Here is a 27,906-nt window from a genome sequence, read left to right as displayed (position 1 = left end):
CATGGATTTCCTTTTCAGATTGCACTTCTCTTGTAATATAGTTCTCCATTTCCAGATGATAATTTAATATTCACTTCTTTTTGGTGTGATTTTCTCTTTAAATTTATTTCCCCAGTATCAAAGGTGTTTCTTAATTCTTATGCATTTAGGTATAATCATCCCAGTTACAATCGACACATTATTGTCCCTGTTATACTCCATTAATATCATTTTAAAGTATGCACGTCATTGTCTCTCTTATACTCGATTAATATCGTTTTAAAACCTACACATCATTGTGTCTGTTATACCCGATTATTATCATTTTAAAGTCTACACGTCATTGTCTCTCTTATACTCGATTATATCATTTCAAATTTTGCACATTATTGTCTCTGTTATACCAGATTAATATCATTTTAAAGTCTACACGTCATTGTCTCAGCCATACTCGATTAATACCATTTTAAAGTTTGCACGTCATTGTCTCTCTTATACTCGATTTATATCATTTTATGGTCTACAGAACATTGTCTATGTTATACTCGATTAATATCATTTTAAAGTCTACACGTCAGTGTCTCTAATATACCCGATTAATATCATTTTAAATTTTACACATTATTGTCCTGTTATACTCCATTAATATCATTTTAAAGTCTACACGTCATTGTCTCTTTTATACTCGATTAATATCATTTTAAGGACTACAGAACATTGTCTCTGTTATACTCGATTAATATCATTTTAAAACCTACACATCATTGTCCATGTTATACTATATTAATATCATTTTAAAGTCTACACGTCATTGTCTCTCTTATACTCGATTAATATCATTTTAAATTTTACACATCATTGTCCATGTTATACTATATTAATATCATTTTAAAGTCTACACGTCCATGTCTCTTTTATGCTCGATTAATATCATTTTAAGGACTACAGAACATTGTCTCTGTTATGCTCGATTAATATTATTTTAAAACCTACACATCATTGTCTCTCTTATACTCGATTAATATCATTTTAAAGTCTATACGTCATTGTCTCTCTTATACTCGATTAATGTCATTTTAAGGTCTACAGAACATTGTATCTGTTATACTCGATTAATATCATTTCAAAACCTAAACATCGTTGTCTCTGTTATACTCGATTAATATCATTTTAAAGTCTAGGCGTGACTGTATCTCTTATACTGGATTAATATCATTTTAAGGTCTACAGAATACTGTCTCTGTTATACTCGATTAATATCATTTTAAAACCTATACATTATTGTCTCATTTATACTCGACTAATATTATTTTAAAGTCTACACGTCATTGTCTCTGTTATATTCGATTAATATCATTTTAAAACCTACACATCATTGTTTCTGTTATACTCCATTCATATCATTTAAAAATCTACACGTCATTGTCTCATTTATACTCGACTAATATCATTTTAAAGTCTACACGTCATTGTATCTGTTATACTCGATTAATATCATTTTAAGGTCTACAGAATATTTGTCTCTGTTATATTCGATTAATATCATTTTAAGACCTACACATCATTGTCTATGTTATACTATATTAATATCATTTTAAAGTCTACAGGTCATTGTCTCTTTTATACTCGATTAATATAATTTTAAGGACTACATAACATTGTCTCTTTTATACTCAATTAATATCATTTTAAAGTCTACACGTCATTGTCTCTTTTATACTCGATTAATATCATTTTAAGGACTACATAACATTGTCTCTTTTATACTCAGTTAATATCATTTTAAAGTCTACACGTCATTGTCTCTCTTAGACTCGATTAATATCATTTTAAAGTCTACAGAACATTGTCTCTGTTATACTCGATTAATATCATTTTAAAACCTACATATCATTGTCTCTGTTATACTCGATTAATATCATTTTAAAGTCTACACATCACTGTCTTTGCTATGCTCGATTAATATCATTTTAAAGTCTACACGTCATTATCTCTCTTATACTCAATTAATATCATGTTAAATTGTACACATTATTGTCTCTGTTGTACTCGATTATTATTATTTTAGATATTAAGTTCTACACATCATTGTCTGTATTATACTCGATTAATAGCATATTACATTTTACACATCATTGTGATCGTTATAATAGATCAGTATCGTATTATATTCTACACTTCATTGTCTCTCTTTTACGCATTAATATCACAATCACACGTCAGTGGGGCCCCGAGTGGTCGAGTGGTCTAAGGCGCTCACCGTTACGGATCGTTGCCTTCTCACCTCTCTCTGCAGAGTTCGAGTCTTGGGTTCGGCCAATGTGTTTATGTGAGAGATCTTGCCAGTAGCTTCTCGTGGGTCGGTGGTTCTTTCCGGGGTTTTCCCGGGTTCTTCCTCCACCAGTTATACTGGCCGCCTATCTTGCCTACATGTCGCAATTTTACGCGATTAATGTCTTTTACAATCTGCCTCTATATTATAAAGTCTACACGTCATTGTCTTTTTTTATTCAATTAATATCATCTTGTGTTTTACACATTATCGTCTCTATTATGCTCGATTAATAATTTTTAAAATATTAAATTCTACACATCATTGTGTTCATGATACCCCATTAATATCATATTACATTTTACACATCATTGTCACTATTATACTTGATTAGTACAATATTACATTTTACACATCGTTGTGTCTAGTATACTCAATTAATATCATATTACATTATACACATCAATGTGTCTTTTTTTACTTGATTAATATCATATTAACGCCTACACTTCATGTGTCTATGTTACTTTGTTAATATCATATTACATTCTACACATAATTGACTCTATTACACTCGATTAATATTATATTAGATTCTTCACATCATTGTCTCTAGTATACTCGATTAATATCATATCACATTTTACACATCATTGTCACTATTATACTCGATTAGTATCATATTACATTTTACACATCATTGTCACTATTATACTCGATTAGTATCATATTACATTTTACACATCATTGTCTCTATTATACTCGATTAATATCATATCACATTTTACAAATCATTGTCACTATTAGACTCGATTAGTATCATATTACATTTTACACATCATTATCACTATTATACTCAATTAATATCATATTACATTTTACACATCATTGTGTCGATTATAATCAATCAGTATTATATTACATTTTACACATCATTGTCACTCTTATACTAGATTAGTATCATATTACATTATACACATCGCTGTGTCTATTTTACTTGATTTATATCATATTAACGCCTACACTTCATGTTTCTATGTTACTTTATTAATATCATATTACATCATACACATCATTGTGTCTATTTTATTTGTTCGATGCGCAACATAAGAAACAAAACTAAGACCTGTCCAATGTGTAACATAAGAAACGAAGCTCCGACAAGTCCAATGTGTAAAATAAGAAACGAAACTAAGACGTGTCCGATGTGTAACATAGAATCGAAACTAATACATGTCCGATGTGTAAAATAATAAAACCAGTAACCGATATTTTTGTACTGCGAATATTAAACCGATGAATATTGCATAAATTTGATATATCATAAAAAGATCTCATTACAATTAGAAAGGAAGCAACAACACTACTGATACGAACAAAACACTGCTAATACGAATATAACACTACTAATTCGAACAAAACACTACTAATTCGAATATAACACTACTAATACGAATATAACACTACTAATACGAACAAAACAGTATTACTAATACAAATATAGCTCACATTAAACAAAGATGTCATAACGATGACTATTTGAACCTAATCAACATATCATAAGTAAGTATTTTAATCAAGCCAGACGGAATTAAAATGTTAGGTGTTAGATGTGGTGAGTTTTGTTGTAGGTGCTACACATTTAACAAATCTGAGCTTGTGACTGACGTAATGTAAATATAAACCGTTTTATTTCAAATGATTCTTTGGGTTTATCAGATAAAAAACAGGTTGGCATAAATAAGTAAGAGCAAATTGAAAAGGGGCTAAAATGTGATCGAAAAAAACGGCAATAGAAAATATGGAGAAATACAAAGATTTTAAAGCTGCCATCCTTATTAGTGAGCAGATCTTGTAGATCAATTAGTTTGCTTTCTGTCATCGTCTACTTGTTTCTTAGAGCGAATGTGTTAGAGTTGGATCATACTAGCGCTTATTGCTAAAGTCCTATCTTGAATGAAATACCGCACTAAATTATCTAATATCATTTGACAATTTATAATCGCATCTAAGTGTATTCAAGTGATCAGCTGGTTAACATTTACTAATTAAGGTTGTTACTGATAGGATGCCAAGATGTAACAGTGATCTATAAAGTTTAGCTGGTCTTGCGTTGACACAGATGTCGAATGCTTTTTCATATGCTTGTCTTTCACTTGTTCGAGGTCTGGTTTATTCAGTAGGTGAGATTTTGAATGCTACATTTATTACACTAATTTCCAGTTCCTGTTGGCCAAAGCTAACATTGCAGCCAACTGTTTTAAACAAATTGCCAGTTCAAGAGAAACCATAGTACCTGTGTTTGCAGTAACATACATTGCAGGGTAGGTTATATAGGCTCTGGTATGCAGACAAAATAAATTATAACCGACAGTAGACGTAAGGTATCCAGTAGAAGTCTCCAAGGAAATAAACATGCAACCAATTAACAGCTGTCTGAAGTAAATTCAGTGAGTCATAGTTTGACGTAATGAAGAAGGTCTCATAAGGTATTCCCTACTTTTTGTTGGAATTAATCAGATAACGGGCAACGTATTGTCTGGAGTTATTGGTAGTGTAAAAAGCTGACGTTTGAATACGGCTGTAAACGATGATTTTATCTATAGCTGATGATTTAGCATCAGCTGCTTTTGTGTTAGCTGAGTTTGTATTTGATTGTACAAATGGATATGTAAACGCCAAAACAGAAAGTATTAGAAACCCATAACTTAGTCTGTAATGTAAATCAAGTTAGCTCGTGAACCCATCAACATCCATATATATGCGTTATTATGCTTGTTTCAGGTCCTATGTCTCTTAATTAAGTACAGATACACGTATAATAATGTCACCATTTTTATCGCTATTTCTTACATATATTTTCTTCTTTATCACTGCATATACTTTGACATTGTATTGGAAACTATCAGCTTCTGGGATTATATTTGTGCAACATTCGTATTCATGGCAGTGTACATTCCCACACTGTAGTCACGTTGAACTTTAAAATCCTGATTATATCGATGAAATCATGTGGAAACCTTTTTAATCTGATTCGTAATATTGCTATCTAAAATTAATTTCTGATATAATTCTATATTGAAGTTTGAAAAGTGAAAGAGAATGTGTAATATATATATATATATATATATATATATATATATATATATATGTTTGTGTGTGTGTGTCTTTGTGTGTGTACATGTGTGTGTTAATTGTAATAAGCAAACACAAAGTAATTATAAAATACAAAAGTCTAGGACAGATACGTAACAATGAATATGGCGTCGCAAAATGCAAGCAGAGCTGAGTATCCTATCTGAAGCAGAATAAGTACTGGTAGCTTTGTTGCTTTTACAATAGTTTCTATTACAGAAATGGATGGTCAGCAGACAGGAAGAGGAAACTATATTAGACAGTCGTTACTGTTTAATGTATTTGTAACGATGAAGATGATTCTACCTTTTCCATGTGATTTCGTACATCTCCAAGGCAACTTAATGTCTTTAAAACTGCTTTCGCTTATCTTATATTTGTTAGTGGAAAATGCTCTTATTTGATCTGGATCAGAGGACACGCGTGATCTATATATAGTTCATTATCTTTTACACCTTCCTAATTGGCACATCTTAGTTATTAAATGTGGAGGTAAACTGATAGTACACAAAGTCGATGTCGTCTCTGATTTGATGTTTAGCCTTAATATTTATAACGTACATTTCTATTTAATTGTAATATTCTGCACTCAAATCTGCCGTCACCGTTGCACACACGTCTTTTGCTGTAAGAATTCCAAACTTTGTCATGGACATCAAAGAAGTTGATCATTATATTATCAATTAGCATGTTCAAACATGCATTTACCGGATAAAGTAGTAAGACAGAGCCAGAACACTCCTGTGAAGACAATGCGTGGTAAACACACAATAAAATATCGAAAGATACCCCGTTTTGGGTGTAAATAGTGAGCTACCGAGTTAAACAGAATCTTCTACACAATTTTTCTTGCGACATAGGTCAAGTGGTCATGTTCGTGTTGTTGAATGCAATATACATTTTTAAAAACTTGTGAAATTTGAATTTGTTCCAAAATCAATAATGGATATTAAAGTAAGGTTCGGGCTGATCATCCCAGTTTATTTAAACAGTTCACAATCGACTACCTGATGGAATCTGTCGAGTTTGTAAAATTCATAACAATTATAATGTAACATGTAAGCCTTAGTTTCAAAACTCCTCTCATTTTATTTTACTTTTGAAACGTTGTACATTTTACAGTGACAACAATTTTGGAACAGAAATTCAGAATTTAGTAAGAGGAGAGAGAATTGAAATTTTTTCTTCAATGAATTAGGTTTGCAGATCCAGCAGTCACTCTTAAATAAATGAAATCAACTTTTATTAAGAAATTTAAGTTGTGTTTAATTTACGTATGGAAGATTTTTGTCATAAACTAAGTAACAGAAAGCAACGGAACCAACAAGTTTTGTAAAAAAAAACAAAAAATATATTCATCAAATCTATAAAATGAAACTGTAAGGAGAACTTACGGTGTTATGAATCGAACCCAAAGTCATAGTAAAAAGTGCAATTCAAGTCCAAAAGAATAGAATGTTCCGAATTATTTTGAAATACTCGAATGTATATATCACAATGGCATTGTCCAGAAATCCTTTGAATGATTCACAATACTCCCAGAATAATGTTCTAGTCAAATGAATAGCCCATACATGTCTCCTCTCAAAGAATCTAAACACATCATTAACCACATCTGCAGACTGATTTTAACATATCAAACAAGTATCCGAAACAGGAATGTATTTAAAAATAGAAATGAATTTGATTGCTCTGTTATATACACCTTCAAGTGTCTATTACGACTATATACTGCAGTTGACCACACTCGACAGGTCGTACTACTCAATATAATATTTCACAATACCTGTTCACATCACCAAACCCATTCAAGGGCAAATAACCTGACCCCAACAACCAATAAAGAAATTACTCCAAACGTGTCAACACTACATTCATAGAGATGTGTACACGGTACATTTAATTAGAATGACAGAAATCTAGACGAGTCTTCTTGCATTCCTAAATAATGCCATTTTCTATCTTTATATGTTTGAAGGAAGTTTGGAGGAAACACGGTCAACATTTCAACGTGTTGTTCTTTTCATATTGTCTTACTCCAACCGGTTTCCGGATTTTTTCTTATGTTTTAGTTTGCAGTTTTGCTTGTTCATTACTTTTGTTTCTTTATAGTTAGGAGCCGGATGAAGCTAGCTTTAAATATTTTGTCACACTTGCCTTAAATCTATAAATGAATCATCTAAATCATTGATTTATTTAATATGCAACTTTTCCTATATACAGTTTTGTTACATATATGTTTTTAAAACATTAAAGACTGTGTTGTGTTTCATTATGTTTTGCACTTAATATGTCATCGTGCGTTGAATGGACTGCACTAACATGCTTTGCCGTTTATTGGGCTAAACGTGGCACAAAACTGAACATCATTATGGCCTAAGGACTCGTTAGGATATGTGTTCACACGGTGCTACGAAAGAGGTCCCAGCAGTTATCAAAATCAACCAATTTGCATGTTAGTTAAGACCTCTTCAAAAGTTCAGCGAGTTTGCTAATTCCCTGTTCTAGATGGTAAGTTTGTTTTATGCAGTAATATTGATATTTTCAGCAATTACTGCACGAGATTAGACTGTTTGGTTCATGCAGTTCAAAGCTTGAAATATAAGGAAAATGTTTTGTAACTTTACCGCTACCAATTTTATTTAATTTTGTTTTGAACCAATCCCATGTCGCCAATTTGTTTTAACTCAATAGTACAGAATACCGAAGGGATTAGTTTCTTATTATACAATTTACAAGTGATCCAGACAGTCTGATTCTCGAAAAGGCGGTAAATTCATGTTTTGTAAAGTTCTTATTTGTTTACCACATTAATAAATATCACAGATCTTATCGCTTGCATAGTACTTGTATGGAATACCCCATCAACATTCTGCTATATATTTTAATAATTATATTCACAATCCGTATATAATGGACAATAACAATAGTAATGGATGCCTAGACTGAAAATTAGAATGAATGAGATGGATTTGATAGCATACAACTAAAAATAGTGGATGATAACAATACATGCATCTTCCCGTCGATCTTTGTGATAAGGTGATGGAGAATGTATCAAGAATATTAAAGAAATCTTAGCATTAAAATCAGGTGAACCATGGAAAATTGGAAATCACTTCAGTCTGAGATTCTTTCCTATTAGATAAATTCTTTATTTTCTCTTGGACTTTCCCTAATACTAACTGATGTTAAACCAGCTATTTGATCAAAACCAAGGTAATTAATTGTACCATTAGAGCTGTAACCTCATATGTGTAGATAACCACCGGTCAGCAACTGGAATGTATGATATCGTATCAAGTAAATAATTGGAATGTATGTAAATTATCGTATCAAGTAAACAATTGAAATTTATGGTACTCATTGTATCTCATCAGTGAATAACTGGAATGTATAGCAATTCATCGTATCAAGTAAACAAATTGAATGTATGATAACTTATCAAGTAAACAATGGATGTACAGAAATGACGCACGCTTCATAGATACCTTCGTGGTTACATATCATTTTGATGGCCCAAACACACAACTGATCATTCTGAAGAGTTGACATAGGAACACATCTACCGAACGCCTGAAGGTCATATTTAACAAGTTTCTTTAGTTGCGTATCGTAGGCTAGAAACGTATGAATGACCATCTGGTACGCGACAATGTCACGTAGGACAGGAGCAAAACGCACACATACACAATTGCAATGATAACGCTTCCTCTTCTACAATCGTTTGACAGAGACAATTTGTACATACGGTAGTCTACATAATTTAGTTTTACTAACATAAGTTAGGATATGGTACCAAATATGTAATCTGTATCCTGTACGTCAAATGTGTTGGCTCGACCTGTAAAGAAAGAAGAAAAAAACACGATCAACATTTGCAGTACACATCGTAGCAAAGATCGCCAACCACCACGGATCAAATGACCATTGAGCACAGTCACTCAGGATGATACCTCTTGAATCTAACACGTGGTGGACTATTACAGAACACATACGTACGTTACAATGCTGGATTCGGCAACTGAGAAAGTATGCTCATTCCGGACTAAAAGAAAACAGATGTAACTTTTCTAACGCAGTTCGGCCAAAATTTAACTGCAAATATTTGCGATCATGTATTCCGATGTTAATACTCATTAACTCTGTAGATGATATTATTATTTGATATTATTATTATCATTATTATTATTATTATTATTATTATTATTAGTAGTAGTAGTAGTAGTAGTAGTATTGCCTTTTAAACATCAAGCTAGAGCATTCCTATGACTCATTTCTACATATAATATTAACTAGATATACTGTTTGTTTTTTTAAAAGTTTATTTTCTGTTCTTAGATGGCGTTTATATAGTTTTGCTTCAAATAGCCTCCGTCCCTTGAATTAGGTCAAATCAAAATTCTCCGTACGGATAATGTGCGTTCACGCCGATCACCTTTAATGTTTAAAAACTGCTTACAAAACATAGACATGCAAACGTTTGTTATTTTCCATCGGATGGTTTTTCTTAATGTTGAACTCTTTTCCTGAAGGTTTGCAAGACTTATATAGTAGTTAAAGATTTTTCTAAATATCTTGTTTGGAAAAAGAAGATTGCGATGTTCAGTTGAAGAATACGTATTTTCTGTTCTGTATACTCTTCTTTACTTAATCTTATTCTCTTTTTGATATATACTTACTTGTGTTGATATACCGAGGATATTATAAATAATGGTGAATTAAGAAGGAATTAAATTTCCAGTTAATTATGAATCTCTGACTTAGTATAGTAATTATAATTTATTGTAAAGACGATGGTGAAAGTTGGAAAAAAATTAAAAACATTGTAATTCGTGTAAGATTCAAGTAGGGATATACCATTTGGAGGCCTTTGCAAGGCGTTTTGCTAACAACTACTACCTGAAGAGGCACATTACCCCTATTTGTGGCCTTACTAACTGAACATTATTGGATTTGGATACAGAAGGCATCCTTCTCCAACGGTTAGTTTTATACAGTTGAATTCACATTAAAAGTCATCATTTTGTTCTTATTTCCTGCCTAATGTCAAACGAAGAACTTCTTGTGAAATTGATTGTGATTTTCAATCAAATAAATACTGAGATCAATATTCATCATACATGTACGAGGAACAGTTATACCTGTTGCAAATATTTCTGTGAAATGAATCTTTCGCAAGTAATAACAAAAAAAGTGACAGATGCGAAAACGAAATGTTTTGTGTATAGATGTTTTAATTTAACATCCTGGTATTTTCTTACCTATAGTTTTGTCGTACATTACGAGCTGTTAATATTTAAGTGCTTTTCTCTAAATAAAGTATCCTTGCTTATATACCATTTTCCCCCAGCTATATGGACTGTACGATTGTTTTAACTACAACCCGATTGACTACCATCAAGTTTCACCCCAAAAATATGTGCATATGCCGCAACTTGCACAAATAAATATACCATTAAAAATTATTTTCTACTCGATATCCTATATTCCAGCTCTAATCCAAGCGTCTTTGTTTTCCAAATCATCTATCATTTTACCGCAATACAGCAAAGCTGTTGATGGAATTCAGATTCAACACTTGTTAATATTTTTAGAGTTTTAAAATAATGCAGACAACTAATTGTATCTGAAAAATAATTTAGGCCATCTGCTTGTAAGTCCTACCAAGACAGGCATTTCAACGTATGTAGGAGTCTACGAACGATTAGCGACAATATGTGCATTGTGACCACCACTTGAGTATAACTGAATCCACCACTCGAGTAAACTTTATAAACGCCCCTAGAGTACAATTATAGAAACCAATAGCGTTAAATAAGGTTTTCAAGACAATTTATATATTCTAACCACCTCAAGATTAAAATAAAGTTTCCATGACTGACTCGTTATGAATTCTTAATAATTTATAATGGTCTTTATTTGGGGTTATCATTTCATTTACGGTGTTTTGACGAAAGTAAACGACATATGTATGACGTAAATACCAGAGCGTTTGTGGGCAAAAAGGAGCTTCGGATAATTTTGGCGTAATTACCGGAATCCATGTGGCACGAGGGAGCGCTGGCTGGCTCCGGCGTAATTACCGGAGTGCAAAAGAGCGCCGACTAGCTATGGCGCAAATTACCATATTGCATGTGGGCACGAAGAAAAGATTTCATGATCTTTAGCGTAATGGATTTAAGTTATCTTTTTGCCACAGATGTAATTGAAATTATTTTCAAGACATTGATCTTCACCCTGTTGTTTTTCAGTCATGACACAAACACAGAAAGTTGTACGATGGAGATTGAAATCTGTAATCACTTTAATGAAGTGATGTCATTAACTGTCACAAGAGTATTCACGCTGAATATCCATGTACCCGGATGATTCCTGACAATGAATGAAAAATCTTTTAGAAATAATGAGGCTCAACAAAATGTAGTGTAGTATTATCTTAGTGTCGGTCGACCTTAATTATATGTCAATATCTGACTAATTAGATGCCAATATGTAACATATATGTAATTAATTATATGCCAATATTTGACTAATTATGTGTCAATATGTGACTAATTATGTGCCAATATGTGACTAATCATATACCAATATTTTACTAATTATATGCCAATATGGGACATATATGTAATTAATTATATGCCAATAGTTTACTAATTATGTGCCAATATGTGTCTAATTATATGCAAATATGTTACTTTCAAGATGTTGAAAAGACAGCATTTTGGTTTTCATGAGAGATTCAAATACTGAGAAAATGTTTCCTCAAAAACTCTTTTTGCTTTGTCTAACCGTGTTCTATAGTGCTCTGTCTAACCGTGTTCAATGCTGCTTTGTGTAATCGTGTTCTATGCTGCTTTGTCTAACCATATTCTATACTGCTTTCTCAAAATCTGTTCTATACTGCTTTGTCTCGAGTGGCCGAGTGGTCTAAAGCGCTCTCCGTTACGGATCACTGCCATCTCACCTCTGTCTGCGCCAGTTCGAGTCTCGGATTCAGCCAATGTGGGTATGTGAGAAAGCTTGCCAGTAGCTTCTCGTGGGTCGGTGGTTCTATTCGGGTCTTCCCGGGTTCTTCCTCCACCAATAATACTGGCCGCCATGTATAGCCTATCATGTGCTGAAAAATGGCGTTAAACCCCACAACAACAACAATACTGCTTTGTCTGTGTTCTATGCTGCTTTGTCTGTGTTTTTCCGGCTTTGTCTAACCGTATTCTATACTGCTTTGTTTGACTGTGTTCTATACTTTTTTTGTATAACCGTGTTCTATGTTGCTTTGTCTAATCGTGTTCCATGCTGCTTTGTTTACTAGTGATTTATACTGCTTTGTCTAACGGTGTTCTATGCTGCTTTGACTGACCGTGTCCTATGCTGCTTTGTCTAGTCGTATTCTATACTGCTTTGTCTGTATTCTATATTGCTTTGTCTAACCGTATTATATGCTGCTATGTCTAACCGTGTTATATTCTATATTGTCTAACCGTGTTCTCGACTGCTTTATCTTACTGTGTTCTAATCTGCTTTGTGTAATCGTGCTCAGGACTACTATGTCTAACAGTTTTCTATACTAATTTGTTTAATGGATTTTAGACATCTGCTCTGTGTCACGGATACAGATCATTCTTACCAAGGAATATTGCCTATAGGAAGACAAAAACGCAAACTCAAATTAACAGGCAGCTGGCGCTTTTTATCTTACATTACTCTAATACGTTAGTGCCAATTTACGAATCCTTGAAAAAGAGATCATTTGTTAATGAAAAATGTTGATTCCTATGTGTAATACATTTCAACGATGCTCATTTCTAGATTCAAATGCAAAGCAAATGTAATGAGATTCTACAAATATATTATCTCGCTCAAATGATGCAACCCTAAATCAAGTCACTGACAAATGATACAACCCTAAATCAAGTCACTGACAAGTCCATGACGTTAATCGCTCACATGTATTCTTTACACCGTTAATTTTTAGTCGAATCTGCGCCACATACATATTCTGGACACCATTTGAAAGGTTCATATCAGTGTAAAGTACTGATCCTATAACCTTGACGTGAAGATATTTTTATGACCGGCGTAAAATATGGACATGTTATGGACATGTTACCTAATTTGTGTAAACACAGACTTTGATGTACACCCCTAGACTTTGTTTCTTGCAGTCTTAAATTGGTATTGTCCAATCAGAATCAAAAGGGTCAGAAGTATGCAGACTGGATGGTTTAGCCCTGAAATAAAGAAAGCCAAGAAACGGCGTGATTTCTGTCACAAACAATATCACAAACTAAGTCATAAACGCGAAGAAATTCAGTCACAGAAATGTAATCGTCAAAGTTAAAAACTGCATTTTTCAAAATTAATTGACAAGTAAAGTGACTGCAGATAGATACGGAAACACTGTGGTACCTTTAGTTCAAGTTAAAAAGTTAATGATTTCCATTCAGAATAAAAACTGATAGGTAATCAGCACAGAGCAATTGGTTATGGCAACCAGCCTAAATACCTGCTTCATTAGCTTCAATAATTGGAAAACATTCTTTAATATCACAAGATTTTTCAATCCTAATAGATTTTTTAGAGTTGAAAGTCCAGTTACATATCTCATATCAGATCCATTACGTATGTGTTGACGATGTTATAAATCTGTGAGAAGCGTGATGGCAAGAAAGTAACAAGACTAGATGATGTTGCTAAAAATACTCAAACATTCATCACAAAGAGCTGCCTCTTCAGCTGCTAGCTTGATAAATAAAAGTGTTGATGTGGGTTTCTTTCTAACTAATCTGAAATTGGCTAAAGTCTTTCAAGTCTCTAAACAAGTTAATAGGTCTTAGCCAATAATTATCCACCCATATCACCTGTACCATCCTTATCTTAATCTTACGAATAATACTTCGCCCCTCACCTTCGATAATTTCTAAGACATTTTGTCTTCTACATAACTTATTATCAGATTTCAGAGAAATGCATTCATCCCAAACTGCCCACACAAGGTGGTTGATTCCTATCCAACACCTATAGATGACAGAAAAACAATGGGAGCAATTTAATTAGATTATTTTAAACGTTTGATTTAGAAGATCACAGGATATTGAAAGAATGTATGGCATCAAAAATGTGTGATAATTCGCCAGCTTTACCTGATTCTTACCTAATTGGAAAGCAACAGTAGATCTATATGGCCGATGCTACATATTATTAACAGTATATCAACAGTGGAGTCTATCAAGGCTCTATTCTTCTGTTTCCTTTATTTCGTTTTCTTCAAAGATTTCTTAATTTATATGAAAGATACTGAAAACGATCTTTCTGCAGGTGGCATAATCTTAAATGCCACGAGTAATGCAATCCCTTCCCTTGATGCGAATTTACAGAGAATGTTACATTGTGTAGGAAACTGTGCAATTAAAGACAGAATTTACAGTAGGACGTTGAGACTTTACACTGTGTAGCAAACATTGTGCAGTTAAAGACAGAATTTACAGTAGGACGTTGCGACTGTTACATGGTGTAGGAAACTGTGCAATTAAAGACAGAATTTACAGTAGGACGTTGCGACTGTTACATGGTGTAGGAAACTGTGCAATTAAAGACAGAATTTACAGTAGGACGTTGCGACTGTTACATGGTGTAGGAAACTGTGCAATTAAAGACAGAATTTACAGTAGGACGTTGAGACTGTTACATGGTGTAGGAAACTGTGCAATTAAAGACAGAATTTACAGTAGGACGTTGCGACTGTTACATGGTGTAGGAAACTGTGCAATTAAAGACAGAATTTACAGTAGGACATTGAGACTGTTACATGGTGTAGGAAACTGTGCAATTAAAGACAGAATTTATAGTAGGACGTTGAGACTGTTACATGGTGTAGGACACTGCAATTAAAGACAGAATTTACAATAGAACGTTGAGACTATATATTGTGTAGCGAACAGTGTGCATTTAAAGACAGAATTTGCAGTAGGACGTTGAGACTGATACATTGCGTAGGAAAGAGTGTACAATTAAAGACATAATTGACCGTAGAACGTTGAGACTGTTACATTGTGTAGCAAATAGTGTGCAATTAAAGAGAGAATTTACAGTAAAACGTTAGACTGTTATATTGTGCAGAAAACAGTTTACAATTAAAGACAGAATTTGCAGTAGAACGTTGTAGGAAACAGTGTACAAATAAAGACAGAATTTACAGTAGGACATTGAAACTGTTTCTATGTGTAGGAAACTGTGCAATTAAAGACAGAATTTACAGTAGGACGTTGAGACGATTACATGGTGTAAGAAACAGTGTACAATTAAAGGCAGAATTTACAGCTGAACGTTGAGACTGTTGCATTTTGTAGAAAACAGTGTACAATTAAAGACAGAATTTACAGTAGGACGTTGAGACTGTTACTATATGCAATAAACAGTGTGCAGTTAAAGAAAGCATTTACAGTAGGACGTTGAGACTGTTATATTGTGTCGGAAACAGAGTACAATTAAAGACATCATTTACAGTAGAACGTTGGGACTGTTACATTGTGTAGGAAACAGAGTAAAATTAAAGACAGATAAAAAGGAACTGTATCAAAGTTGGGTCAAGTCAAAGACAAAAGAAATTAAGGACATCAATATATTCGTTAATGGAATAAAATTAAATAGCATAGAAAATCAAAACCTTGTTACTGTTACATTTGGGTTCAATGGACACATAAACACCAAGTAAGGGTCCTAGAACTCTATGTAAAATAAAGCTAAAATCTTCACAAAAACTATATAAAAAAACACTGTTGCTTACAGTACCAAGCCCATAACTGCCTTTTCTAACACTTTGCTCTTGTTTTAGTAAGGGTTGCGTGCCAATAATACAAAAGAGCACAAATTGTCAATATTCTGTTTTAACTACACCATTTTGATAATATGGTAAGATTATTTTTAGACATATAATTGAAGTAAATAAATGTGTCTCTCATAAGAAGATTACAGGGTGCCTCTAGGCGGGTTTCGATTTATCAACCAGTTAACCAGACAAAAGTATGGTTTCAACCAATTTCATGTTATCATTTTAAGTTCGCTTACTTACATTGATAGTAACACTGATGAAGATTGAGTTATCTCACCATGATATGACTAAATATGCAATATTCTCCTAAATGCGCTCTCAATCAAACATTCCACATTCTAAAAAACCGCGAAAATACCGTAGAATTTAAATTTGTATCATACAGCTAAATACGTTTTCAATAAAACATCCGCGTTTATGACCGCCCGAATTTCGTAGAATTAATATTTGTATTATACATATATATATATATATATATATATATATATATATATATATATATATATATATATATATATATATATATATATATATATATTCAATAAAACATCTACATTCTTTCAGACCGCCCGAATTTCGTACAATTATATATATATATATATATATATATATATATATATATATATATATATATATATATATATATAATGAGTGGGTGTATGTTTTAATAGATTTAAGTTTGCATGAGAGAGAGAGAGAGAGAGAGAGAGAGAGAGAGTTTCTCGATTAGTATTAGGTTCGTGAATTGTAATACTATATAAGTCAATGTATTTTCCTAAGAAAGGCTATTTCTAGTCTGTGGTAGACTCTACTGACATCGGTAGTCATGCAATGATTCATACTGACATGGACTGTCATGCAATAATTGATATTATATTGACGCTTTCGTGACAGGAATTGACAAAATAGTGTAGCTGATATATTTTCACATAAAGGTTTATTTTAGATAATTGCTGGATTTAACAGCGATTTCAACACATTTGTTATATTATGCCATTACGGGAAAATAGGACCTAGGTGTGTTTGCCCAATGACAACTGATTGAGATGGCCTGGGTGGGGTTGGGGGACGGAGAGGTCGAGAATGTGGCTTCAAAAATTCTTTTAACGTCTGAAAATAAAATGAAAGAAAGTTGGTTCGATTAATCCGTGTTGCCTCTAGCCGACCCTTTTGGCGTCGAAAACATTAAAGTTTTTTCTGCAATGTGTTGCATTTGCTCGATGCCAAAACAGTCAGATTGTACAAAGTAGTAACATCAGAGAAGCAAATTAGTCTGACAAAATTCTTCCATCATAATTGTTTGACTGTTATTACAATCATAATTACAAAGGAGACTTTATTTAATTTTCTTTATATCAAATGAGGATACATATTCCATTATACGTAGTGCATAATTCATTATATGTCGTGCATATTCCATTACACGTAGTGCATATTCTATAATGCGTGGTGCATATTCCATTACACGTGGTGCATATTCCATAATACAAGGTGCATTACATTGTAGTTCTTTTAGTTTACTTTTTTAGTTTACTTTGCAAAATAGTCATTATATGTTGTGTATATGCCATTATACGTGGTGCATATTACATTATATTCCATTATCCATTATACATAGTGTATTTTCCTTCATACGTTATGCTTTTTTCGTTATAAGTGGCGGATATTACGTTATACGTAATGCATATTACATTAAAAAAGTGGTGCGTATTCATAACACGTTGGCATATTGCACTGGTCTAGGAATCGCTGAATAAGCGTTCCTAGACCGACCAAATTGACTGCATGCGTAAACTTTTCAGACGATATTTTCACACAGTATGAGGGGTACTCGTTAACGTCCGTAAGAATATCAGAAAGCATTTGTTCAGATAAGGAGATTGGATCAACATAATATATTGTGTGTGTGTATATAATCAGATCCAGACAGTACTGAAATATTAGTGACAAGTCTTTTTGAGCAGAAACAGTACAATTACGGTCAGTAACATGCGCATGCGTAAAATTAAATATACATATATTTACATATGTACATATATATATATATATATATATATATATATATATATATATATATATATATATATATATATATATATATATATATATATATATATATATATATATATACATATATGCATATATTTACATATGTACATATATATATATATATATATATATATATATATATATATATATATATATATATATATATATATATATATATATATATATATATATACACATATATATACATATACATATACATACATATACATGTCCCGTGTTGTTGCAACTGACTCAAAGTTTCCCTGTCTATTTTAACAATAGCGTAGCTAGCAAAGTGTAGGCTTCCGTGTCAACACTTTCTATATTTATAAATAATTCTCTAACATCAGAACAGTGTCAGTAACAGTGTTTACAATTGCGTATGTATCCTTATCCCACTTTACGTACAATTTGTAGACCATATCTTGTGCAACATATAGACAAACAATTCAAACGTACTAACGATTTGATTTTCGGCCTTGGGTTTGGGTTGCAATTTTATTTTCACAACTATTTTAATTTATTGTATCATCGGACTGTTGTTTTGTAGTTTTTCAAATAATATAATGAATATAATATTGTGTTCGTTTGATGCTTTATGGAAAGATATTTTTTACCAGCTATTGACAGGTATAAATATCATCCTATAGGGCCAGACCCATATATATATATATGTATATATATATATATATATATATATATATATATATATATATATATATATATATATATATATATATATATATATATATATATATATATATATATATATATATATATATATATATATATCGGAGAAATCACTCATAGATTGAACAACTCTTTACATAAATTTCAGTTTAGAATTTGTAAAACAGGATAAACTGTCATTAAATAAATTAAATTGCTCTGTTATGCACCATTAAAAAGAACTAGGTCTTGTTAAGGAATCTAAGCGAGACGAAGTGTTTATTGAATAGGTTGAGAACCCAGTCTTAGTGTGCTATACATGCCGGAAACGGACGATATTGCAAAGGAATTATGGCTTCCCATGCATGATAACGTTTCGTATCGAGCAAACAATGGGGTCATATTTTCCTGTAATTGTGGACAATAAATAGCTCGGACACAAATAAGTTATTTTTTAAAAATGAAATGGAATCATTTTGGATTGTATCAGTTCGATATTTGTGCAGTCGAGCAAACCGATAAAGATGCAGTGTACTACGCTTCAGCATCAATAGACGAAGTAATTTTAATGTGTCTAAAAATCGATCAAGAGTTTCTCAGTTTGCGTCAACTTAATCTCATAAATATATAACCGTTTTTTGTCTACTTAAATTATTTAATGCTAAACAATTAGCTTGCTCAACATTAAGGCATATAATGTTGCCTAAGAACTATTCAGACTACCAAATGGTTGTCAAAGTCAACAATTACTTTATAACATAAAGAATACAAATATAGATATCTTATCGTGTGAGTAAAAATAGTTTGACATATGTGTGTCAATTACTGGCCTAATATGCAGTTGCCGTAAATAAATCCAATAAAACAAACTGTAATGTAATTTCACGATTTTGCGTTTCAATTTGGCGCATGACTGCAGTCAAATATTTCGAAGCAGTCGTAATTGTCTCCAAAAATCCAATGGCACGGTCCCTAATGTCTTAATTGCCATTTTCACTGTAGCCCCCACCCCCCCCCACCCCCGACCATGTTCCTACGACCATTACTACGGTTGGTGTTCTCAATATTATTGCTTCAATCAAAACATTGACTGTTTCTTCTTTAAGCAATCTGTTGCTGCAATTCGCCGTCTTAAATTCTCGAAAGAGGACCCTCATTAAATAAACGTGGGATTTCGTGTAGCTTGCTGTCTTACCCGATCTTATGATGGTGCAGATTGCTGCTTAAGCAGGCGTGATAGGAAACCACTAATACCAGGGTATACATTTTAGGGACATATTAATATTTCACCAAATGTAAACCTTTTCGACCTTCAGAACATTTTACTTAGCAATCTCATTACAAACATCAGTCATACAGCAATAGTACTCCAAAGTTCACTTATACTTTAATATTAATCCAAACATCATTCATACAATAATAGTACTCCAAAAATAATTAATACAATAATAGTATTCCAAACATAATCCATACAATAATAGTACTCCTAACATAATTCATACAATAATAGTACTCCTTACATTATTCATACAATAACAGTGTTCCAAACATAAAACATATGTTAATAATGCTTCAAACATCTCTCAGAACAAATAGTACCCCAAACATCAATCCAACAGTAATAATATAACAAACATCACTCATTCCTTTATAGTATTTCAAACATTACTCATACATTAACAGTATTCCAAAAAATAAGCTATACACTGATAGCATTCAAAACGTTAATGATACATTAACAATTTTCGACATATCACATATAGAAAGATTACTTCGAATATCAGTCTTACATTAATATTATTCAGAATGTGAATCATGTGTGTGTGTGTGTGTACTTTGCATTGTTGATTAGGTTTCGTTAGATATTTTCTGTTAAGTTTTGTACCTGACCTTGTCCAAAATGAAGAACATTATTGTATCGATTATTGTGTATTTAATACAAGGGTTATTATCAACAGAAGGTGGCCTGAAATATGGTAGGATGCTTTTGATAAGTTAAAGGCCTTACTTGCAATGCACCTATTTTGCAGCTCTAAATGTCAGTAATATTATTCCGAACATCAGTCATACAGTAGATGTTTTCCAAATATGCCCCATACAGAAAGATAATGTCCAACCATCAGTCAGTCGGTTCTAGTATTCCAAACTTCAATCATTCAGTAATAGTATTCCAAACACCAATCATTCAGCAGTATTATTCAAAACATTCAATCATTCGGCAGTAGTATTCCGAACATTCAATCATTCATTAGTAATATTTCAAATATTCATTCCATAGTATTATTCAAAACATTCAAGAATTCACTAGTAGTATTCCAATCATTCAATAATTCTGCAGTAGTATTCCAATCATTCAATAGTAGTATTCCAATCATTCAATAGTAGTATTCCAATCATTCAATAGTAATATTCCAATCATTCAATCATTTAGTAGTAATATTTCAAATATTCAAGCATTCAGTAGTATTATTCCAATCATTCAATCATTCATTAGTATTATTCCAAACATTCAATCATTCATTAGTATTATTCCAAACATTCAATCATTCTGCAGTAGTGTTACAAACATTAAGTCATTCAGTATTATTATTCCAAACATTCAATCAATCAGTAATAGTGTTCCAATCATTCCATCATTCAGTAATAGTATTCCAAACATCAATCATTCTGTAGTAATATTTTAATATTTAATTATTCAGTAATATTATTCTAAACATTCAAGCATTCAGTAACGTAGCCCAAACATTCAATCATTCATTAGTAGTTTTCCAAACATTCCATCATTCAGTAGTATTATTTCAAACATTCCATCATTCAGTAGTACTATTCCAATCATTCCATCAATCAGTAGTAGTATTCGTAATATTCCTTCATTCATTAATAGTATTACAATCATTAAATCATTCAGTAATAGTATTCCAAACATTCAGTCATGCAGTATTATTATTTCCAACATTCAATCAGTCAGTAGTATTAATCCTGTAGCAGTTTTCCAAACATTCAATCATTCAGGAGGAGTAATCCTAACATTCAGTCAATCAGTAATAGTATTCCAAACATCAATCATTCAGTAGTAATATTCCTAATATTTAATCATTCAATAATAATATTCCAAAACATTCAAGTATTCAGTAACGATACTCCAAACATTTAATCATTCAGTATTATTATTCCAATCATTATATCATTAAGTAATAATATTCCAAACATTCAATCATTCCGTAGTATTATTCCAATCATTCCATCATTCAGCAGTAGTATTCCAAACATCCATTATTCAGTACAAATATTCCAAATATTTAATCATTCAGTAGCGTAGTCCAAACATCAATCATTCAGTAACTGTATTCCAAATATTCAAGCATTCAGTAACGATACTCCAAACATCAATCGTTCAGTAATTGTGTTCCAAACATTCAAGCGATCTGTAATGGTATTCCAAAGATTCAAGTGTTCAATAAAGGAATTCCAAACATCATTCATACGGTAATAATATTTCAAATATCAGTCATACATTAGTAATATTCCAAATATCAGTCATACATTAGTAATATTTCAAATATCAGTCATACATTAGTAATATTCCAAATATCAGTCATACATTAGTAATATTCCAAATATCAGTCATACATTAGTAATATTCCAAATATCAGTCATACATTAGTAATATTCCAAATATCAGTCATACATTAGTAATATTCCAAATATCAGTCATACATTAGTAATATTCCAAATATCAGTCATACATTAGTAATATTCCAAATATCAGTCATACATTAGTAATATTCCAAATATCAGTCATACATTAGTAATATTCCAAATATCAGTCATACATTAGTAATATTCCAAATATCAGTCATACATTAGTAATATTCCAAATATCAGTCATACATTAGTAATATTCCAAATATCAGTCATACCCTAGTATTAATATTCCGAACATCAGACATATATTAGTAATATTTCAAACATCTGTCATATATTAGTATTATTCCAAACATCATTCAAAAATTAGTAGTATCAAACATCAGTCATGTAGTAACAATATTCCAAACGTCAGTCATACATTACAAGTTTTCCAAACACCAGTCATACACTAGTAGTATTCCAAAGATCAGTCGTACATTAACAGTATTCAAACACAAGTCATGCGGTATTAATATTCCAAACATTAGTCATACATTAGTAGTTTTCCAAACATCGGTCATACATTAGTAACTCTCTGAAGATCAGTCGTACATTAGTAGTATTACACATATTAGCCACACATTGGTAGTATTCCAAACATTAGGCATACATTAGCAGTATTCTAAACATCAGTCAAACATTAGTAGTATTCCAAACATCCGTCATAAGGTAATGCTATTTCAAACAACAGTCATAAATTGGTACTCAACCAAACATAATTTTTACCATAATAATATTCCAAATATCCGTCATACATTAGTAGTATTCCAAACATTAGTCATACAGTAATAATATTCCAAACATCAGACATCCAATAGTAGCATTCCATTCATCAGTCATACATTAGTAGTGTTCCAAAATACAGTCATACATTAGTAGTATTTCAAATATCAGTCATACATAAGTAGTATTCTTAACATCAGTCATTAATTAGCAGCATTCCAAACATCAGTCATACAATAATCGTATTCCACAAATCAGTCATACATTAGTAGTATTCCACAAATCAGTCATATATTATTAGTTTTCCAAACTTCAGTCAGCCATTAGTAGTATTCCAAACATCAGTCATACGTTAGTAGTGTTCCAAACATCGGTCATCCATTAGCAGTTTTCCAAGCATTGATCATACATTAGTAGTATTCCAAACATCAATCACGCATTGTTAGTATTCAAAACATCAGTATCCATTAGTAGTATTCCAAACAACAGTCATACATTAATAGGATTCCAAACATCAGTCAGATATTATTCGTATTCCAAATATCAGTTATACATTAGTAGTATTCCAAAGCATCAGTCATACATTATTAGCATTCCAATATCAGTCATACATTACTAGTATAACAAACATCAGTTGTATATTATTAGTATTACAAACATCAGTCATACAATAGTAGTATTCAATGATCAGTCATCGGGTAATAATATATCAAACATCAGTCATACATTAGCAGTATTCCAAATATCTTTCGTACATTAGTAGTATTCCAAACATCAGTCATACAATAGTAATATTCAGTGATCAGTCATGGGGAAGTAATATATCAAACACCAGTCATACATTATTAGCATTCCAAAAATCAGTCATACATTAGTAGCATTCCAAACATCAGTCATACATTAGTAGTATTCCAAACATCAGTCATATTTTAGTAGTATTCCAAACATCACTCATACATTAGTAGTATTCCAAACATCAGTTATACATTAGTAGTATTCCAAACATTAGTTATACACTAATAGTATTCCAAATTTCAATCATACATTAGTAGTATTCCAAACATCGGTCATCCATTAGTAGTGTTTCACACATCAGTCATATATTAGTAGTATTCAAACATCAGTCATCGGGTAATAATATTCCAAACATCAGTTATGCATTAGTAGTGTTCCAAAAATTACTCATACCTTAGTAGCGTTCCAAACATTTGTCTTGAGTTCATAATATTCCAAACATGAGTCATACATTAGTAGTATTCCAAGCATCAGTCATACGGTAATAATAATCCAAGTATCAATCACACAAGTTTAAATTGAATGCAGAAAATGATAGATAATGTACAGGAATCAATGTAATTTTCACAAAATCTGAACACTGCTGTTCTCTTTGTTGGAAACTTAATACTGATGTGTTCCATTCGTAAGCTATACAGTATTTCAATGTTGGAAAAACAGATATGGAATGGAGTTTGTGAAACAACGATTGCTTTGATACAAAGAATGAAATTGGAATAGGTCTCCGACTGTTATCCATATAAACAAGCATGCTAATTTTGGCATTTCAGCACTTCTTCTAATTTGCAAAACAGTTACTTGTATTGTGGCGAAATTAACAGGACGAGCTTATGTAGGAAGAGTGTGTAAATGTTCTGCTCCATTTAACGCAACTTCAGCTTTTCTTGTCTCAGTGTTTTCTAATTTTGAAGAAAAATACCCATGAATATCTTATAGGATTATATGCAAATTAATTGTCATTTTCGTTTCATTTCAGGTGTGTCTGTTGGGGCCAGCTGTTTCACTCTCGTGTCAATCTCGTTAGAGCGATACTTCGCGATATGTCAGCCCCTACACTCTCGACGATGGCAGACCCTCTCTCATTCTTATAAAATAATTGGATTGTGTTGGCTTTTTTCGGGAATCATCATGATTCCGATTGCAGTATTTACAAAACACATGACACTTCGGTCCGGCGTGAAAATTTGCAGGGAAGATTGGACCAATAAACGTCTTGAGATGGCGTATACGGTGTTTCTAGACGTCGTCCTACTGCTGGTTCCCCTTTGTATAATGGCCGGAGCTTACGTGAAAATTGTTCGCACGTTACGTGCAGGGATAATGATGGGGGAGCAGATGGATAACAGTAAGTTCCATCACGTTGAACCGCTTGTGGTTACTATCATCTATACCATTAACTGTACACTTTTATGTCTCTATACCTCTACCATTATACTCAAGATATTTGCTCTTCTTTATACCTATATCATTAAACGTCCGATGTCTTCTATTGCTTATACCTCTACCAGCATAGTTGCCATGTCTGATGTTCTACGTACTTCTGGCAGAGTACAGCCCATGTCTGGTGTTCTCTGTACTTCTACCAGTGTACTTCCCATTTCTAGTGTTCCCTGTACTTCTACCAGTGTACACCCCATGCCTGGTGTTCTCTGTACTTCTGCAAGTGTACTCTCCATGTCTGGTGTTCTCTGTACTTCTGCCAGTGTACTCCCCATGTCTGGTGTTCTCTGTTTGTTTACCAGTAAACTCCCCATGTCTGCTGTCCTGTGTACCTCTATAAGTGTCGTCACCTTAAACCTTTTGTCTTTTCGTCTGTATGTATATAAATAAACTCCCATGGTTGCTATTCTCTATGGTTCCGTTAGTAAATCTCCAAGGACTGCTATTGTTTAAGGTTCCATCAGTAAATCTCCATGGACTGCTATTGTCTATGCCTCCATTTTTTCTTCCCATGACTGCTATTCTCTATGCTTCCATCAGTAAACCTCCAAGGACTTTTCATCTCTATGGTTTCATTAGTAAACTTTCCGGGATTGCTATTTTCTATGGTTTCATTAGTAAACATTCCGGGATTGCTATTCTCTATGGTTTCATTAGTAAACTTTCCGTGACTGCTATATTCTATGGTTCTATCAGCAAACATCTCATGTATGCTATTATCTATGCATCCAGCATTAAACATCTAATGGATGTTGTTCGCCATATATCAATCAGTAAATATCCCATGTCTACTTGTATGTATGCCTTTATCATAAAACGTATGATGTCTTCATTCAAGAAATATGTGTCATCATCTTCAATCTGCCATGTCTTCTTTTTTCTGTGCCCCGTTAGTCGTAACCTTTAAAGAAATCAGTATCACCACATCAAACGTCCCATGACTGCCACCATTCATGTCTGTCAGTAAACCTCACAAGTCTGTTAGTATGTATGCCTCTCTTAGTAAACTGTGAATATATCAGTATAATTACCTTAAACCTCACATGGCTTTAAGTATCGTTGCCTCTAGCTGTAAACTTTAAAGGTCTGATATTCTATATGGATATGTTAGCAAATAAATCAGTATAACCACTTTGAACCTCAAGGCTTTTATGCCTCTGTTAATACGCCTCTAATATCCGCATGTCCCTTTCTTCATTTTAGTGAACCTTCCATGTCTCCTATTACATATGCCTCCTCGTCTCCTATTACATATGCCTCTCTTATTACATATGCCTCCTCGTCTCCTATTACATATGCATCTTCGTCTCCTATTACATATGCCTCCTCGTCTCCTATTACATATGCCTCTTCGTCTCCTATTACATATGCCTCCTCGTCTGCTGTTATATATGCTTCCCCTGTCTGTTGTTCTCTATGCAACCCATGCCTTCTATTATACATGGCGCTCCTCCACGTTTTCTAACTTATATGCCTCCCATGTCTGCTATTCTCTACGTCTCTACCATTAAATTTCAAGAAATCATATTCTTCAACTTAAACCACCTATGTCAGCTGTCATCTGTGATTGTATAAGTAAACTCTGGGCAATTAGTGCAATCATTTATCATCATGATGAAAGGAGGCAAACCAAAATAGTTTGCTTTCAGACGTTACACAAGCATAGGTGCTATTTTCATACGTAAAATCAATTTGAAACAGATGTAGTAAAAACTAACCATTGAAACAGATGTAGTAAAAACTAACCGTTCAAAGAGATGTAGTAAATAATAACCATTGGATCATCGTGTATGTAAAACGAATAAACAAATCAATAGAATATGACTACCTTGAAAAAATAAGGAAAAGCCCCTAAAAAAGAGTTAACATTTATTCTTATTTATTAGGACTTTTCGCATTTTTTGGTGGCAAAAGAAACTGTAGGAGTGTATTTGGAAAATACAAACTGTAGGAGTGTATTTGGAAGATACAAACTGTGGGAGTGTATTTGGAAAATACAAACTGTAGGAGTGTATTTGGAAAATACAAACTGTAGGAGTGTATTTGGAAAATACAAACTGTAGGAGTGTATTTGGAATGTGTTGTGAAAATGAAATCCATAATTATATGTTGACTATGGTAATAAATTAAATGGCATAATATAATATGATTTTGTTTTATTATAAACATTGTTTATATCACTCTATTACTACAACTAATTATGTGTCTAAAATATGAATAAATCATGCTAATTAGATGAATTATATGCCATCAATTATTGGATTTCCTGAGGGGAATAATCATGACATTGAGTGCAAATATATCATTTTTTTCTCATTCCCTG

General features: G+C 32.5%; 1 protein-coding gene across 1 annotated transcript in view; it reads left to right on the top strand.

Annotated features, from left to right (window-relative positions):
• Positions 1–27,906, top strand: part of LOC149796388 (cholecystokinin receptor-like) — a 59,677-nt gene that overhangs the window by 28,312 nt on the left and 3,459 nt on the right. The window contains exon 2 of the mRNA XM_089961066.1: positions 25,120–25,488. Coding sequence (XP_089817192.1) covers positions 25,120–25,488 — 369 coding nt within the window. The remainder of the gene's footprint in view (positions 1–25,119; positions 25,489–27,906) is intronic.

Source organism: Sinohyriopsis cumingii, chromosome 6 (genome assembly GCF_028554795.1).
Source record: "Sinohyriopsis cumingii isolate HCF-2022 chromosome 6, ASM2855479v2, whole genome shotgun sequence".
NCBI classification, from domain to species: domain Eukaryota; kingdom Metazoa; phylum Mollusca; class Bivalvia; order Unionida; family Unionidae; genus Sinohyriopsis; species Sinohyriopsis cumingii.
Note: the sequence above shows the minus strand (reverse complement) of the source record. Positions and strands in the feature narration are given on the sequence as shown.